The sequence below is a fragment of the Pongo abelii genome, chromosome 23 (assembly GCF_028885655.2).
Source record: "Pongo abelii isolate AG06213 chromosome 23, NHGRI_mPonAbe1-v2.0_pri, whole genome shotgun sequence".
NCBI lineage: Eukaryota > Metazoa > Chordata > Mammalia > Primates > Hominidae > Pongo > Pongo abelii.
The window spans coordinates 32,084,887-32,103,408 of NC_085929.1; the positions used below are offsets into that span (position 1 = coordinate 32,084,887).

The 18,522-nt window shown below is 43.6% G+C and overlaps 1 protein-coding gene across 6 annotated transcripts in view; it reads left to right on the forward strand.

The window, feature by feature from the left end:
- GRK3 (G protein-coupled receptor kinase 3) overlaps window positions 1-9,409 on the forward strand; it is a 274,428-nt gene extending 265,019 nt beyond the window's left edge. For 5 of the 6 annotated variants that reach the window (XM_063722816.1, XM_063722815.1, XM_063722817.1 and 2 more), the window contains 2 exons: window positions 1,191-1,304; window positions 2,206-9,409. In XM_063722816.1, coding sequence (XP_063578886.1) covers window positions 1,191-1,304; window positions 2,206-2,367 — 276 coding nt within the window. In that variant the 3' untranslated portion in view covers window positions 2,368-9,409. The remainder of the gene's footprint in view (window positions 1-1,190; window positions 1,305-2,205) is intronic. The other variant, XR_010139447.1, reaches the window with a different exon arrangement.
- The last annotated feature ends 9,113 nt before the right edge of the window (window positions 9,410-18,522 follow it).

Sequence of the window (18,522 nt, forward strand, 5' to 3'; positions counted from 1 at the left end):
CAAAGCTCACTGTATTTCCAGGTAATGAGCGGACCTGGGCAGATTATACATTTATTATGCTACCCACTGGCATGTTAAAAGGAAATCACCCCACTTTTCAGGATGTTTGAAAACTTAAAAAAACAAAACTTACCTTTGTTTAACATTGGATGCAATAAATGAGCTTGGTTTTAAAAGATTCAACATTTAGTGTTCTATTTGAGAAGCTAAATAATATGCGTGAGCGGATTTGTAAGTCTAAGTAAGGAAAAAGAAAACCTGAGTGTTTATCAGGGTGCCGTTTCTCATTCGGGATTCCTGAAGTATTTATTAAAAAAAAAAAAACCATAAGACGGTAAGGAACTCATGACACTATAGCATTCACCTTAAGCAATAATACTATAGACTTTTTTTTTTTTTTTGAGACAGAGTCTTGCTCTGTCACCCAGGCTGGAGTGCAGTGGCGCGATCTCGGCTCACTGCAACCTCCACCTCCTGTGTTCAAGCGATTCTCCTGCCTCAGCCTCCCGAGTAGCTGGGACTACAGGTGCCCGCTACCACGCCCGGCTAATTTTTGTATTTTTAATAGAGACGGGGTTTCACCATCTTGGCCAGGCTGGTCTTGAACTCCTGACCTCGTGATCCACCCGCCTCGGCCTCCCAAAGTGCTGGGATTACAGGCATGAGCCACCACGCCCGGCCTATAGACCTTTTAATCTTTAAATGAAACCACCTCTATTTATGACATCATTGGGATACTATCAAAATATTGTTAGCTTACAAGCTGACATCACTAAACATTTACTGAGTTGCTGCCTTAAAACTGAACCGCACATCTGTGGCTCACATAAATCATATGTGGCTCTGTTGCTTCCTCACAACATTATTGACAGAATGTATATGAGTGTGCCACACAGCAAGTACGCTTGCGGTTCATCGTCATTCAAAATAAGTTCTGCGTTGAGGGAACAGCTTTGCCGTTTTTCCTTAGCAAAACATTGCTTTCTCTGCAGTTTTCCTTGAAACATTATAATTTGAACTTTTGTTTATGTTCCTTTATAGCCATTTTCCCCTTATTTCTAGAATACCATCAAAGAAAGAAAACCGAATGCATTTTCTTTTTTTACTTGTTCTAACTTGGTAGTTTTTGGTATTACTACTTAAGAAATCACAAAATAATTTGAATTTTGAATTTCTGTTTTTATGGTTAGCAAAATTTACTGACAATGGAACAGATTCTCTCTGTGGAAGAAACTCAAATTAAAGACAAAAAATGCATTTTGTTCAGAATAAAAGGAGGGAAGCAATTTGTCTTGCAATGTGAGGTGAGTTTTTATTTATTTTTTCTTAGGTGAATGTTAGAATAATTAAATATTCAGCAAAGTTGGCTGCCTGGCTATAAAACATTTTCTTATGCCATGTTTTATCACTTACAAACTTAGTAAGAAAGCTCCAAGGTACAAGGTTTTCAGCAAATTCCTCATTATTTTTTAAAAAGGCAAATATTATTAGAAAATGGCAGGAGGATGTAGGTGAAATAATGTCATTACTCTATCTGGAAAATCTGCTCAGTATTTAATAGGGCCTGGAATTTTATTTGTTCTATAACTTTGAAGATTTTTCGGCATGTTCGATGTTAAGGTTTATATATTTAGATAAATATAAGATGGCAAACTGAAATGCCATCTTCTCTAAAGGAAAATGCCATCTTTTCCTCAAAGTTACATTGTAACACAAATTTCATTCCTGGACGCTTTGTGACTGGTGTACTACTGTGTGTGTGTTTTAAGAGAGCATATTTAGAGAAATAAACACGTATTAGATGCAAAAAAATCATTTTTACTAACGTCAGTACTACATTACATACATGAATATATATTTAAAACATTTTTTAATTTGTCAAAACTCCTTCCCCTATATTATTATAGATTTCAGTTGTTTTAGAAATCAAAAGTAATCTCTAAACAAATTAAAGGCAGTGATTCCCAGCGTGGTATTGTACTGGAATCATCTGAAGGGTTTTAATGTGGCCTTTCCCTGCTCTTTTCAAGAGATTCTGGAGAAGGTGGCAGCATGACCCATCAGCTAGTAATGCCACTGGGGGTGGACACGTAGGGTGTGCTTCCTTCAGGGGTTCCAGGGACGCTGGTAATCAATAGGGGCACCCACCGCTGTTGGCAAAATGGGTGAGCCTGTCACAACGTCTGCCTTTGTATTCCCCCTCAGAGTGATCCAGAGTTTGTGCAGTGGAAGAAAGAGTTGAACGAAACCTTCAAGGAGGCCCAGCGGCTATTGCGTCGTGCCCCGAAGTTCCTCAACAAACCTCGGTCGGGTACTGTGGAGCTCCCAAAGCCATCCCTCTGTCACAGAAACAGCAACGGCCTCTAGCACCCAGGAACAGGGAGGGTCCTTGAGGAGGACACACCAGGGTCTCAGCCTTTTGGGGTGAACAAGGATGAGGCATCTGATCTATTCGCTACTGGGACTCCTCCAGGCTCCCGAGAGGAGTCGGGACCCTTCGGCTCGGGGTCAGCTCAGCTCCCTGCCTTGTCACATTTGTCCACATTCGAAACTACTGAAGAAATAAAAGTTCTTTTTCTTTGCTACACACTTTGGTACCTATGAACCTAGAACTTGAAGTGACTCCTACTTATCACGTAAATTTTTATGTCTGCTATCAAACACATCTTAGACTTTCCAGGATGGAATTTAAAGATATTCATTGTTGGGTAACAGATTGCCCTAAGCATTGCCACATTTTCTGTCTGGTCACTGCTGCTTTTCCATGTCTTTGCTCCATGCTGCTGGGGGATGGGAGAGCCACAGTGTGTTTCTTTTGTGCACTTCACAACTGACTTCTTATCCTGGGATTAAAGGTTGAAGATATTTTCTGACAATATTAAAAGTTGAAGATATTTCTGCACTTGGGCCCTCCTCCGGGAGCCGCACCCACATGACTGCCCTGCCTCTGACCAGTCTGTTCCGGGGCCCCCTCAGCCAGGTGGGAATGATGGACATGTACTCTTCAAGTGTATGGGGTTAACTAATCATTGAAGGCATTCATCCGTCCATCATTGGAAAGATTTACAGTGATTCTGAAGGACAGGCCATGGAGTTTTAAGTTTCAGGGGCAAGAGCAGTTTTCAAAAGTCTTTGAGTCCAGTGTGCGCGAGTCGACAAGCAGTACCTGGCGTGCAGGAGCACTCATGGGTGAGTCCGTCTTGGGTCTCGACAATTAGCAGTTGTGTGACAGTCATTCTGGTTCCTTCTGCCTGACTCTGGGAGACATATCAGTAATGGATGTACAAAAGCAGGTCTGTTTTACGTCTTAGTATAATTTCAGATGAATTGTATTGAAAAAATGCTGAGGAATGAATGTGTCAAAATGGGTTAACTGTGTATATTGACTTTCATCTCGTCATCCATCTGTCATGAATGAATGATACTTTGCACTGGGCTGTACGACAGTGAGGACCTTAGGGCATGAAGCCTTTTTCCTGGTCCCAGCAGCATCTGCCCTGTGAAGTTTGTTTTCTCCCACTGCCTCCAGGCCCCACTGATACCCCCAAATAGATGCTGCGTTATGAGAACCAGCGAAGTCCCCCATGTCATCAGTCTTAAAAAAAATAATTTTACAAATCCACATATTTGTCCCATTCTTGGAGTAGTTTTAGTGTGTGTCTTTAAATTAACTACTAACAGTATAAATAACTTGACATCATAATTGTCTGCATCCTGTCCTTGATATTTTTAGCAGTTCCAAATCTTTGTTTTTGTATTTGTTTGCTGTGTTCATGGGCAAAGTAAGTACTTTTTAATGGAGTTATTTTGAGAGTTTGGAAGATAAATTACCAAAAGAGTCCATTATTTCATAAGAGTTACTTTGCAAAAAAAAAAAAAAAAATGTGGGTTTTTTTTTTGTCTATCTCAACTACTAGTTGGGGTTTAAATTAACATACATTTTCTACTATCTGTTATTTCCAGTGTGGGAGGAGGGATGTACTACTTACATGCATTCTCCTTATTTAAAAAGGAAGAATAGTATTCAAATTCTGTTTAAACACACACACACACACACACACACACACACACACACACCAGAAGCAGAAAAGCCATTGTTCTTAAAGAGTGAATGTCTTCCCAGCCCTGGTTAATTATAGCTGTGACTGATGCCGTTCCCGTCTGCATCTCAAGTTCATAGGTTCTCAGCATGTGCAGTTGAGGATGCGCTGGGCCTCATGCCTGTTCTAGATCTCCAGGATAAAGGGCCTGCTGTTGACTCCACGAGGGCCTGGGCTTAGCGTCTTAATATCTCGTACCTAGGGCGTGAGCTGCACAAACGTGTTCAGAAAGATTATTCAACTTTCCCATACTTGTTCTAAAATTGAGCTGATCCGCATCTCTTTCAAAAACTAGAATTTCTGCTCTAAGAATAGAACATAAGGCTCCACTCCCTTTTAGAAAAGATATATGAATTGGAAAATGCCCTGAAAGTCCTTTTGCTTCAAACAAAAGTGTAAACTTTTACACTTCCCCAACTCACATTTGATTTGTAATGATATGGTTGAGAAGTACATCTAGATGTCATTTATTAAAAGTACTTTGTAAGACTAGATTGAGCTGCTTCTGAGGGCGGTCACCAGTTGTGTTGGGTCTGGTTTGAATGTCTTCTGCCAAAATGTTGTAATGGAGGTGTTTCTGCGACCAGACACAGGATACCACTGTGTCTGCACCCGGTTGCCTGCATGGCCAGAGGAAAAGTCAGTTGGATTAAACATCATGGTATACTTGGCTGTTGTTTTTTTTAATTTTTTAATTTTTTGGGATAGGGCCTCGCTCTGTCACCCAGGCTGGAGAACAGTGGGATGATCATGGTTCACTGCAGCCTTGAATTCCTAGGTTCAAGCAGTCCTCCCACGTCAGCCTCCTGAGTAGCTAGGACTACAGGTTCATGCCACCTTTCCTGGCTAATTTATTTTTTGGGTAGAGATAGGGGTCTTGAACTGTTAGGCTCAAGTGGTCCTTCTTCTTGGCCTCCCAAAATGCTGGAATTAGAGATGTGAGCCACCATGCCCAGCCGTAGTACTTGGATGTTTTAGAAGGTTTTCCAAGTACTACATAATTCCTAGATGTTCACCCTTGTTATATTCCAACTGTTAAAAAGGTCAAAATTCAGCCTATATTTTTTTCATTATTTTAGATTTCTGTGGTTGGGATATTTTAACATTGATGAGAAAAATAATTGAGGTTTTTTTTTTACTAAATCATGTGGTAATGTCTTGATTTCATGATTCAAAAGAATCAATAAAGCCTAAAAATAATAGATTACTTTAAGCTGCTATGTAAGATATATATGGAATAAATTAAAAACCTTTGTGAATTTAGGTTTATTATTTTTAACCTAAAACATTCTCTTTGGTTCATTCATCCCCTCATGTCATGGGGGCTCATTGGTTTTCCTTCTTTGTCATATTTAAGTATGATTTTTCAACAAAACTTCTAGAAGTCAGCTTATTATGTCAACGTTCATGCAAAGTGCTCATGACTCTGATTGGTCCATTCACTTCACTAACGTGACAATTTCAGGTCCTATGTTTAAAAAGAAGGAGCTGGCTGGGCACGATGGCTCACGCCTATAATCCCAGCACTTTGGGAGGCCGAGAGGGCAGTTCACAAGGTCAGGAGATTGAGACCATCCTGGTTAACACAGTGAAACCCCGTCTCTACTAAAAATACAAAAAAAAATTAGCCGGGCGTGGTGACGGGCACCTGTAGTCCCAGCTACTTGGGAGGCTGAGGCAGGAGAATGGCGTGAACCCGGGAGGCGGAGCTTGCAGTGAGCCGAGATCACACCACTGCACTCCAGCCTGGGTGACAGAGCGAGACTCTATCTCAAAAAAAAAAAAAAAAAAGGTGGTGGGGGGGCTAAATATCCAGTGAGATGCACCAAGGAAAGGAATCATTTTGCTCAAGACAGCAGCAGCAACAAACAACGGTCTGTTTGTTGCAAACAAGAGGTAGCTTGATTTCTGGTGTGACATATGCCGTATACAGATATTAGAAACAACCGTCTGAAGGCCACATTGGTCATCTACAAAGTAACGTCTACCAATTGACGACAGGGATTTAACTAGATTAAAAAGATCAAAGTGTGGTTTTTCTCTGCTTTTGAAAATTTCACTCGGAATTTGTAGCTGGGCCAATTCAACACATTTTACTTTTCAGTGGAATTGATTTTTCTAATGTTTCAGAATTTTAACATATCAAGAAGAAAACAATGTTCTCAAAGTCTGGCCTCTTTTGCATGATGTAAACCTATAGAAATGCTTTGAAATGTGCTGGTGTGAGATAAGAGTTATCTTGTATGATTTAATCATATGCAGTGTTGTCTCAGTTACGTTCAGGGAAATGTTTCTGTGTCATTCAGAGATGCTTGATGAATTAACACCTCCCACCCTGAGTGAGGGGTTGACTTGTCGGGAGATGATTTGGGCTTCATTGGGATCTGTGACAGGTGGGGGCTGGGCTGGGTGTCACAAAGAGAATAGTGGTAGAAATTGGGCGAAGGAAGAAAGAAGTTACTGGTAAAAATCATTACACCATAAAGCACCGAGGAAATAACTGAGTTAAAATAGGTGAAGTTTCTTTTTCCCCCCTGTAACAGGAGATTTTTCCTTATGATAATTATTCTGAGACTTGGTCACTTTATTTTTGAATGTGGAGCTGCTGAACTCATTCAGAAGCCATTTGCTGCCTATCAGGACTTTCTGAAGAAGTTCTTTTGCCTCTGCCTACCCTCTGGCACCCTCCCATGAAGGCACAGGGGACCCAGAGCTAAAGCATTACCGGGCCATCTCCAAAACACCCCGTGTGTGTGTGTGTGTGTGTGTGTGTGTGTGCACTTCGCAGCCCCCGAGTGTGTGTGTGTGTGTGTGTGTGCGCACTTCGCAGCCCCCGAGTGTGTGTGTGTGTGTGTGTGTGCACTTCGCAGCCCCCGAGTGTGTGTGTGTGTGTGTGTGTGTGTGTGTGTGTGTGTGTGCACTTCGCAGCCCCCGAGTGTGTGTGTGTGTGTGTGTGCACTTCGCAGCCCCCGAGGTGGAGAGGCAGTGTCTGGATCACTGTGAATGCATTGCCCCATTGGTCAGTTGGGGACACTGTTACAAATCCATTGAAGTCCTGGTAAAACTGTCAGAGTAACAGGCCTCTTCTGTTCTGCCCTGCTCACTTCCACGGTGAGTTACCAGCCTGGGCAACACAGCAAGACCCCATCTCTACAAAAATAGTTTTTTTAAGTAATTAACAGTTAAAATTTTTTCCTAAAGATTCAACATGATTTTTCCCTCCTATGTAAAGTTTACTGGAGAGACTTGAATTAATTACTTAAATTCATGTTAATATGATTTTTTTTAAATCCAGGTCACATTTTAACAAAGTTTATTATGAAACAAATGAAATTTGAACTCTAAAATGGTACTCCTTGGCTTCCTCAAGTCACAGTGAACTTTATATTTTCTTTGTCCTTAAGGACTAAGATAGTTGTTTTATTTTAGCAGAATAACAGAGATTACCACTCCTGCAGGCCCCCACAGCTGGCCCAATGGGGCTGTCTTTCTGACCTAGCTGTGTTAGCATTGATTGAGAAATGCAGGCTCCCAAATTTTAAATTGCCTTTATTAAAAACACAAAGAAACTACAGAAAATGGGTTAAGAGTATATGCATTTCATCAAACACATATAAGGAAAAAAATCCTTCATTTTAGAGTTAAATAACTCAGCTTTGTATAGTAGAGTTAGCTCTCCAGTATCTAACAATCTCAAAATCATCTCTGAAAACTGGTAACTATGCTTCCATTTTTAATTTTGTCCTAAATATCAGATGTCTTTGATGTAAGGGTAGGGAATGGAGAAATATTTTCAATTGTGTATTTGTATTACAAAGAACTTGAAATTTACTTTCTTAGTTGATTATATTAAATGATGTATATATTATATGTGGTTTATAAGCTCAACACTGGCCATTTTTTTAGTTTTATTGTTAAATGGTATTTTTCTATGTTTAATTATAATAGATTTGGCTTTTTCTGGATAGCATAAAGATCACTGAACTATATATATATAAGAAACAAGAGTTCTATTTTAGCACAAAAGCATTTTATATTATTTATTGAATCCATAAGTTTGTTTTCGTCAAAAACATTCCATATTATTTCTGCTCCTTTTTATTTGTATAGTTTGTTATTTAAAGAAATGGCAGTCCTTCCTGTTCTTAATACAATAAAATTGAAATAATGCACATAGCAACGTGGCCAACATCTCTTCTCACTACCATGGACTGTTTTCAACAACAGTTGATCTTCTGGTCTGTGCTGAGAGGCGCGTGCACGTCTTTTGTCACATCGGGCAGCAAACCTGCTGTGAAATACTGCTTTCATCTACCTCTTCAGAAGGCTTCTTGCTTGTTGACAAGTACCCCAAAGGCTTTATTCTGGACTGGCTATCTCATAAAAGGATTTCTGTAAGACTTTGCAATGTCATTCCCTCAGAACCCAGGTTTGTTTCTAAAGCCACGGTATTGTCCAGGAGCCCCTGTGCATGGGGCAGGTAGCTATCCCTCCCATGTCATTAGTAATCCTTTAGGATTTAAGGTACAACTGGACAGCATCATTCCTTCCCCTTATTGTGCCAGATCCCCACCATCAGCCTTGCCATTGCCTTAAGATTTGATTATTGCACCCGATTACCCAACCACTAATCAGAAAGGCCACCTTCACTCTTTGAAAAAGGCAAGCTGTGTTTAGAAACACTGCTTTTAAGAGTAGCACATTTGAGTGTGACTTTTTCCCCCCTTCGCTATTTCAAAATGGTTTCAAAATGGGGTCTTAAAGGTAAGCGCCCTCATACATGACTGAAACTTTGTAAGAGGTCTTATATTTGAATGGACCCTTAATGAATTATGTGAAATAGAATGAAGTCCTGTCTCTGTGAGAGAACGTGCCTCCTCACTCATTTGTCTCTGTCTGTTTTCATAGCCATCAATATAGTAACATATTTACTATGTTCTTGGCAAAGTATAATACCCTTGAAGAAAGAAATCCATGTTCTATTGTGCATTGCTATACGAAGTGAAGCCAGTAAACTAGATACTGTAAATCTAGATATTGTACCTAGACAAAATATCATTGGTTCTATCTCTTTTTGTATCTATTGTGCCAGGGAAGGTTTATAATCCCTTCTCAGTATACACTTACTAGTGCACGTCTGAAATAGTATCCCACGGGAGATGCTGCTCCATGTCTGAGGTCACCTGCCCTGTGTGGGGCACACCACCATCAGCACCACCATTTTTACAGTTACTTTGGAGCTGCTAGACTGGTTTTCTGTGTTGGTAAATTGCCTATATAAATCTTAATAAAAAGGATCTGTACAAAGATATCGACTTCCGTGTGCTGTTTTTCCCCTCAATTAAAAGCTGCATTTCTTTACCAAGCTGTTAAGATATCAGAAAGTGACTGATTGGAAAGAATCCCGACTCTGGGGGGAATTCACGCAGAGGCTGATTTTACATAGAAGAAGAAGGGGACTGCCAAAAGCATTTCTGCTGATTTGGTGGGTTGCTGGAGCATAGCCAATTTCACAGTTTCAGGGTTTGGGACACCGGCACTTGTGCCCCAGAATGACACGTTGCAAACGAAGAGCCTGGAGAGCCTAGGCGGTGAGGAAATCCAGTAGGTCTGGCTCATCTAGAAGCTGTTCCATGCTCCCCAGCCCACCACTGGGGGGCTTTGGATTCCCTCTCAGAAGACACCTCTTGCTCCCTATCCCTGCTCCCACGGAAATGTGCTGAGATGCTCCCCGTCTGCCACCCACCCCCCCGCCCCTGCATGGTGCCTGTCACTGTAAACCAGAAATCCAAGGTGACAGTCCCCAAGCCACAGCTGTCTCTGGGCATGACTGTCTTCCTGTAGGTCCCGTGGGTCAAGGGCAGGCTGCGTATCTCCTGTCTTTAAGCTGGCAGGGTTGGGGAATACCCTCTCTCTTGCTAGTTTAGGAAAGCAGGAAGTCACGATTGGTCCATGTAGCCACTGAGTAACCCTGGGGTGTATTTGTGCTTGCCAATTTGAAAACCATTTTGCAAAATAGTTGACAGGGGACCGAGCTATGGAGTGTGTAGCCAGGTCCATGGGCTGGAGGCGACAACCGTCATGGAACCCTTGGTCTAATGTGTTATATAACCAAGGGAAGCTGGATATGGGGGTTCAAACAAGCACTCCAACCCCTCTCAAGACCTGCGGAAATCAAGTCACCCCCTCGGGAGCCAGAAGGAGGGAAATAGCATCAGGATCTCAATTCCCAGCATCATCACTTTGGACAACCTCTTTGGCCCTCAGTTTTCTCACTCCTATGTTACGAGGATCGAATTAGAGGATCCTGAAAGGTCATCCAAGCCAAAAACATCCTCCGTCTCTGACTAGAGGTAAGTGACATGTTGAGGCTGCAAAAAGGAAATACCTTCCAAGTCCTAGGTCCCTCCTGCCTTGCATTATGAGTAATCATGTTAATGTCCCCCCTTTAAACTGTGAGTTCCTGGATGCAGGAGCCCCTCAACTATGTACTGAATTTGAGGAGAGCCATCTAACAACTGCAAGGCTTTCTTTCTCTAGGCACTTTTACCAGTTTGGATATTGGAGTTCTAAAAAAGAGTTTTTCAGGCCAGGCGCAGTGGCTTATGCCTGTAATCCCAGTGCTTTGGGAGGTTGAGGCAGGACGATCACTTGAGCCCAGGAGTTTGAGACCAGCCTGAGCAACATAGCGAGACCCCGTCTCTACAGAAATAAAAAAAACTAGCCAAGCATGGTGGCACATGCCTATGGTCCCAGCTACTCGGGAGGCTGAAGTGAGAGGATTGCTTGAGCCCTGGAGGTGGAGGCTGCAGTGAGCTGTGACTGGGCCACTGCACTTCAGCCTGGGCAACCGAGTGAGAGCCTGTCTTAAAATAAAAAAGAAAGTTTCTCAGCCCAAATTACTCAGGCTATTTCCAGAGATCGGATTCACCAAATAAAACCTTCAGCTTTTACTTCGTGCTCACATACACAGTTTTGGACGTGCACATAATTAATGAAATCCATGAGGGGAAATTTAATGGCTCTTTTTTTTTGTTTTTTTTAGATGTTTAATTTTTGTGGGTACATAGTAGATGTATATATTCAGGGGTACACGAGACAGTTTGATACAGGCATGCAATATGTAACATCTCATCAGGGAAAGTGGGGTATCCATCACCTCAAATGTTTATCCTTTCTTTGTGTTACAAACATCCCCATTATACTCTTAGTTATTTTAACATGTACAATAAATTATTGTTGTCTATAGTCATTTTATGGTGCTATCAAATACTAGATCTTATTTACTAAACTATGTTTTCGCACCCACTAACCATCCCCACTGCCCGCCCTCCATCCCCATACTAACTACCCTTCCTAGCCTCTGGTAACCATCATTCAACTCTATCTCCATGAGATCAATTGTTTTAATTTTTAGCTCCCACAAATGAGTGTGAACAAGCAAAGCTTGTCTGTCTGTGCCTGGCTTATTTCACTTAACATAATGTCTTACATTTCCTTCCATATTGTTGCCAATGACAGGGTCTCATTTTTTTTTTTTTTTTTTTTTGAGACGGAGTCTCGCTGTGTCACCCAGGCTGGAGTGCAGTGGCGCAATCTTGGCTCACCGCAAGCTCTCCCTCCCGGGTTCATGCCATTCTCCTGCCTCAGCCTCCTGAGTAGCTGGGACTACAGGCACCCACCACCATGCCTGGCTAATTGTTTGTATTTTTAGTAGAGACGGGGTTTCACCATGTTAGCCAGAATGGTCTCGATCTCCTGACCTCGTGATCTGCCCACCTCGGCCTCCCAAAGTCCTGGGATTACAGGCGTGAGCCACCGTGCCCAGCCGAGAGGGTCTCATTCTTTTTTATGGCTGAATAGTACTCCACCCTGTGTATGTACCACATTTTTTTTTTTAATCCATTCATCTGTTGGTGGAAGCTTAGATTAATTCCAAACCTTGGCTATTGTGAATAGTGCTGCAATAAACATGGAATGTCTTCAATATACTGATATCCTTTCTTTGGGATATATACCTCACAGTGGGATTGCTGGATCATATGGCAGTTCTATTTTTAGTTTTTTAGGCACTTCTATATTGTTCTTCAAACTGTTCTCCATACTGGTTATACTAATATACATTCCTACCAACAGTATATGAAGATTCCCTTTTCTCTGCATCCTCACTAGCATTCATTATTGCCTGTCTTTTCAATAAAAGGCATTTTATTTTATTTCTTATTTTATCTTTTGAGACAGAGACTTGCTCTGTCACTCAGGCTGGAGTGTAGTGGCGCAATCTCAACTCACTGCAACCTCCACCTCCCGCATTCAAGCAACTGTTGTCTCTCAGCCTCCCTAGTAGCTGGGATTACAGTTGTGTGCCACCAAGCACACAACTTGCCACCAAGTCCTGCTAATTTTTGTACTTTTTGTAGAGACGGGGTTTTACCATGTTGGCCAGGCTGGTCTCCAACTCCTGGCCTCAAGTGATCCACCTGCCTCGGCCTCCCAAAATGCTGGGGTTACAGGCATAAGGCACCATGCTGGGCCAATAAAAGCCATTTTAACTGGAATGAGATTAGAGGCTCATATTAATGGGTCTGTAATTTGAGAAGGGAAATGGGAAATGAAGGCAGAGAAGCACAGCAAGGAAGCGTTTTGCATAGCTTACGGATATCCGAAATGACTGGATTTTATTTAATACATTTTTATATTTTAGCCATAGTATCTGGGTAAAATGCCCAGTTTATCATTTACCCTTCTAGGTGTAGACACAGTCCCAATTTGATAGCGTGTAAACCCAATCTCTGCCTGGAGGTAATATATGGCAGAAGGAGGTGGAGTCAGTTTGTCTAGGAACTATACCAAGCTCCTCAACTTGCTCACAGGGTGTCCTGAAAGTAGCTCCCAGTAACCCCCAGGGACCTGCACCATTTCATCTATACAATGGGCATGATGATAAGACACACCCCATATCCATTACAGGTTTTCTGAGGAGGTTGTAAGTAGAAACATACCAAGCGCTCAGAACGGTGTGCAACATACAGTATTCTCACAATGCAGATTGACTTTTTATTTCTATGAATATTTTGAACTGTTTGTAGATCCACCACAGCATATTTTAAACTACAGCTCACTATACCAGGTTGGGGAATGCCATGAAGTCTGCAGCCCAGGCATTGAAGGGGACCTCTTGTCTCTCATTTTCAGAAGTGATAAGCACCAGCAAAGCTGGTGGTTCCTGCAGAAGGCAGGAGGGAATGGGGGTGCTGCCCTTCCTCATGCCCTCAAAACCTACCCAGTGGGTCAGTCAAGGTGCAGCTACTAGGTAAGGAAAGATCTACGCTTAAGATCTATGTAACTGAAATGTGTTTAAATGTATAGATTTACACCAATCACAACTCAAACCACATGTGGTGTGGGTGTGCTAGGGGTTCAAACTTAGCTTTGCGCTTGGGTTTTTGTTTGGTTGCTTTTGGTTTTTGAGATGGAGTCTCATTCTGTCACCCAGGCTGGAGTGCAGTAGTGTGATCTCAGCCCACTGCAGCCTCCATCTCCCAGGTTCAAGCGATTCTCCTGCCTCAGCCTCTCAAGTAGCTGGGACTACAGTTGTGCAGCACCCATGTCTGGCTAAATTTTTTAAAGTATTTTTAGTAGAGGAAGGGTTTCACCATGTTGGCCAGGCTGGTCTTGAACGCCTGACCTCAAATGATTCGCCCACCTCGGCCTCCCAAAGTGCTGGGATTACAGGCGTGAGCCACTGTGCCTGGCCACGCTTGGAATTTTTGATGCTCCTGCTTTTGGATAGTCTGTCTGCTTCAGGGAGAAGCAGATTCAAGGTGTCCTTTCCAGCCGGGCGCAGTGGCTCACGCCTGCAATCCCAACACTTTGGGAGGCCAAGATGGACGGATCATGAGGTCAGGAGATCGAGACCATCCTGGTTAACGCAGTGAAACCCTGTCTCTACTAAAAATACAAAAATCAGCCGGGCGCGGTGGCGGGTGACTGTAGTCCCAGCTACTCGGGAGGCTGAGGCAGGAGAATGGGGTAAACCCAGGAGGTGGAGCTTGCAGTGAGCCGAGATCGCGCCACTGCATTCCAGCCTGGGCGACAAAGCGAGACTCCGTCTCAAAAAAAAAAGTTTCCTTTCCACCTGGTAGAGGTGCCGTTAGTATCACCTCTTTGTCAGCTGGTCTAACTCTTAAAATTTCCTTTAGTGTTTCTAGGGGTTGCACTTTTCAGATTCTTATTGTCTTGAGCTCATTCTTCATCAGGCCCGGAAGATGAAGTCACGGACGCAAGTCCCTGGTATTTGATTCTTACTGCCTTTCAGAGTTGCTCTGAACGTTGCACTTGGAGGCAGTTCCAAGGTTCATCATCATGTTTCAGAATTGGAGGTTTAAGCTCTTAGCCCCCTCACCAAAGATCAACATGGCAGAGGGAACCAGTAATGAACACGAGTCATAGTAAGGTAACTGCAAAAAGGAGGAAGCGTTTTCTTATTCATTTTGATTCAGGCTGCCTAACTCTTTAAGAAATGTCAACTGGGTAAAATATGGATACATTTTGGACTTGAAGTTCAAAATGCATATTAAAAATTCTATGGCAACCACTGAAAAAATAGAAATAGTGAATAACTACCAAACTAGTATCAAGAAAAGTTGAAAATTAAGGCTGGGTACAGTGGCTCACACCTATAATCAATCCCACTGCTTTAGGGGACTGAGGTGGGAGGATCACTTGAGGCCAGCAGTTCTAGACCAGCCTGTGCAACATCGTGAGACCTCATCTCTACAAAAAAAAAAAAGTTTTTTAAATTAGCTGGGCGTGGTAGTGTGTGCCTGTAGTCCCAGCTATTCCGGAGGCTGAGGTGGGAGGATCACATGAGCCCAGGAATTCAAGGCTGCAGTGAGCTATGATTGCACTACTGCACTCCAGCCTAGGTGACAGAGTGAGACCTTGTCATAAACAAAACAGAAAATAAAAATGGAAAATTAGAGAGGAAAACCCTTCCTCCCCAAAAATGCAAGGAAGGATAAGTATTTAACTTTTCTTCACTGAAAGACACACAGAATGAAAGACAAGCCATGTAACTGAGTGAAGATATTTGGGATATGTATGACCCAAGGACTAGTAGGTATAACATATAAACAACTCCCATCAATCAATAAGAAATCAGTTCATCCGGTGGAAAAATGGGCCAAAGACACAAAGTGACAGTTCATAGAAAAGAATCCAAAAGTGGCCCAAAAACCCAAAAAGATGTACGATGTTATCAGTAACCAGGGAACTGCAGGTTACTAATTTCCACTTCAGAAAGACAAGAGTTTAAAATTAAAGTCAGATAATTTTCTTTTCTTTGTTTCTTTTTTTTTTGAGACGGAGTTTTGATTTTGTTACCCAGGCTGGAGTGCAATGGCGTGATCTTGGCTCACTGCAACCTCTGCCTCCCAGATTCAAGTGATTCTCCCGCCTCAGCCTCCTAAATAGCTGGGATTACAGGCATGCATCACCACGCCCATCTAATTATGTATTTTTAGTAGAGACGGTATTTCTCCATCTTGGTCGGGCTGGTCTTGAACTCCCGACCTCAGGTGATCCTCCCACCTTGGCCTCCCAAAGTGCAGGGATTACAGGCGTGAGCCACCGTACCCGGCCAAGGGATTTATTTTCTTTTAGCTTGTCCACAGTGGACTTGTGGTACCCATGTAATATGCTAAAATGTTTTGTCCCAGGAGTCTTCCCCACGTGGACTGGAACAGCAGGCTCCCTTAGTGTCTGACTTTTGCTGGGGTTCAGAAAGAGGAGGCCTCTCAGGAAAACAGAGGGCAAGAGGTGAAGGAAATTGCAGTCACGTTCCCCAGGCTCCTCCCTCCAAGTATTGAGCCAGCTGTTCCTGCAGCTGTCAGCCACAGCTCATCAGGCAGCCTCTCTCTGCAGGTTTCCTGGCCACATACTCCTTCTTCCTTCAGCCCAAGAAGTGGAAAAGACTTTCTGTCACTGCTAGCCACTGAGGCCTCTACACTCCTTGTTGGTTTTCCTAAATGCAAATAGTGTCTTTTTTTTTTTTTTTTTTTTTTTGAGATGGAGTCTTACTCTGTCGCCCAGGCTGAAGTGCAGTGGCGCGATCTCAGCTCACTGCAAGCTCTGCCTCCTGGGTTCATGCCATTCTCCTGCCTCAGCCTCCGGAGTAGCTGGGACTACAGGCACCTGCCACCATGCTTGGCTAATTTTTTGTATTTTTAATAGAGACGGGGTTTCACCGTGTTAGCCAGGATGGTCTCGATCTCCTGACCTCGTGATCCACCCGCCTCGGCCTCCCAAAGTGCTGGGATTACAGGTGTGAGCCACCGCACCTGGCCGCAAATACTGTCTTTATTAAACTCTGCTTAGATTAACCAATTTGAGGATGTCTTTTCTGCTGTGACTGCCAGACGAATACACACATACTTCCTCCCACATCCTGCCCTCAGTGTGTATGGTATAGACTTTTTGATAGTACTGGTGAGCTATGACAAAATGCCCTCTCCCTCCTCAGGAGCCTGGGGTTATAACTGTGTCAAGAGGGTTTGACCACAACACCATTGACAGTTGAGGCCAGGTTCTTTGTTGGAGAGAAGGTGGTTTTCCTTTGCATCATGGAATAAGTAGCAGCACCCCAGCCTCTATCTGCTAGACGCCAGTAGCATTCCCCACTCCAAATCGACAACCCCAAATGTCTTCAGACCTTGCCAAAGAAAGGTACCTTCAGGGCAAAAATTACTCCCCCCCACCAACCGCCGCACCGCCCCATTTGAGAACCACTGGTTTAGATGATAGGAGATTCTCGGTGTGTGGCAGATAGGATTGAGGTTGAAGGCTGATGCCAGGTGTAAGGACCAGGGCTCTAACTCCTCAGAGAGCACGTAAACCATGAATCTACCCTGTAGTTGCTGTGCCCAAATTCATTGCCATTCCAGGAAATGAGCTTACCACATTTGACTGTTGAAGTCATGCCAGCCCCAGCATCAAAAGTGAAGGAGTGGGTGTTTCAGTTAAAATTGCGGGAGGGGACTTGGTCCTTCCTGTTGCTTCTTCTGACACCTGCGTCACCGCTTTCTTTTTTTCTTTTTTTTCTTTTATTTCTTTTCTTTTCTTTTTTCTTTTTTTTTTGAGGTGGAGTCTCGCTCTGTTGCCCAAGCTGGAGTGCGGTGGCGTGATCTCGGCTCACTGCAAGCTCCACCTCCTGGTTTCACGCCATTCTCCTGCCTCAGCCTCCCAAGTAGCTGGGACTACTGGTGCCCACCACCTCACCTGGCTAATTTTTTGTATTTTTAGTAGAGATGGGGTTTCACCATGTTAGCCAGGATGGTCTCGACCTCCTGACCTTGTGATCCTCCCGCCTCGGCCTCCCAAAGTGCTGGGATTACAGGTGTGTGCCACCACACCTGGCCTGCGTCACCACTTTCTTGATGTCCATGTATGTGACATAGTTTTCTAGACAGCAGAGCTGCAGATCCACAAGACACAGTTGGGTCAGGGACATGAAACGCCGTGCTGGTGAACTTCCCATTCAGCTCAGCCTGTGCTAAGGGGGGGTTGAGATGCAGGATTCCTGCAGTAGATGGTGAAGGAAGAGATCAAAGAGCTCAGAGACGTCAGCATACTTGAGGGGATATATTAAATAAGGCCAGACCACCCACTAGGGGCCCATGACACATGAAGGCCACTGGGAGAGAGGGCACCCACATTGCTGAGAATTTTAGTGGTGGCTCTCCCCTGCAGACAGCGCCAGTGGTAGGAAAGCCTTTTACAAACCTAAGCGCAGTCATTCAGTCATTCAACAAACATCCACTGAGCATGTACTATGGGCCACGTGGACTGTAACAGTCAGAAGGATAAGAATCTCATTTTACAGAGGGGAACCTGAGGTCCAGTGAGGTGAAGCCACTTTCCCAAGGCACATGGTGATGGCTGGGATGGGGACTGGCTCCAAAGCCCACACCCTTTAGCCCACATCCAGAGCTCTGTGCAGACGTCCTATCTCCTGCTGAGGGAAGAGAGTGGGCTTCAGTGGGGCTTTCTCTGCATCTCTTCCTCCTCCACACTCCTGGTTGCAGCCCTTTGTTCACTCATTACTTTGTTCACCAGAGTCCATGAGCACCTACTCAATGCCAGGAATGAACCAGGAGGCTAGAGACTGCTGGAGGATAGACAGGTAGACGGACAGACAGACATCTAGGGAAAGCACGATGCAGGAGTAGGTCTTCAGACACTCGCTCCAGTCCAGTTTCCGTGCATTTACTGTGAACCAGCCTCAAGAGACACAGAGACAGTTTCTCTTCATTGCTACAGGGACGGTGGCACACAAGTGAGGCCCCTGCAGTGGTCGCATGGATGGATTTTCATGATTGTTGTACACACGAACACACATAGGCCTGTTCTCCAGTTTATCAAC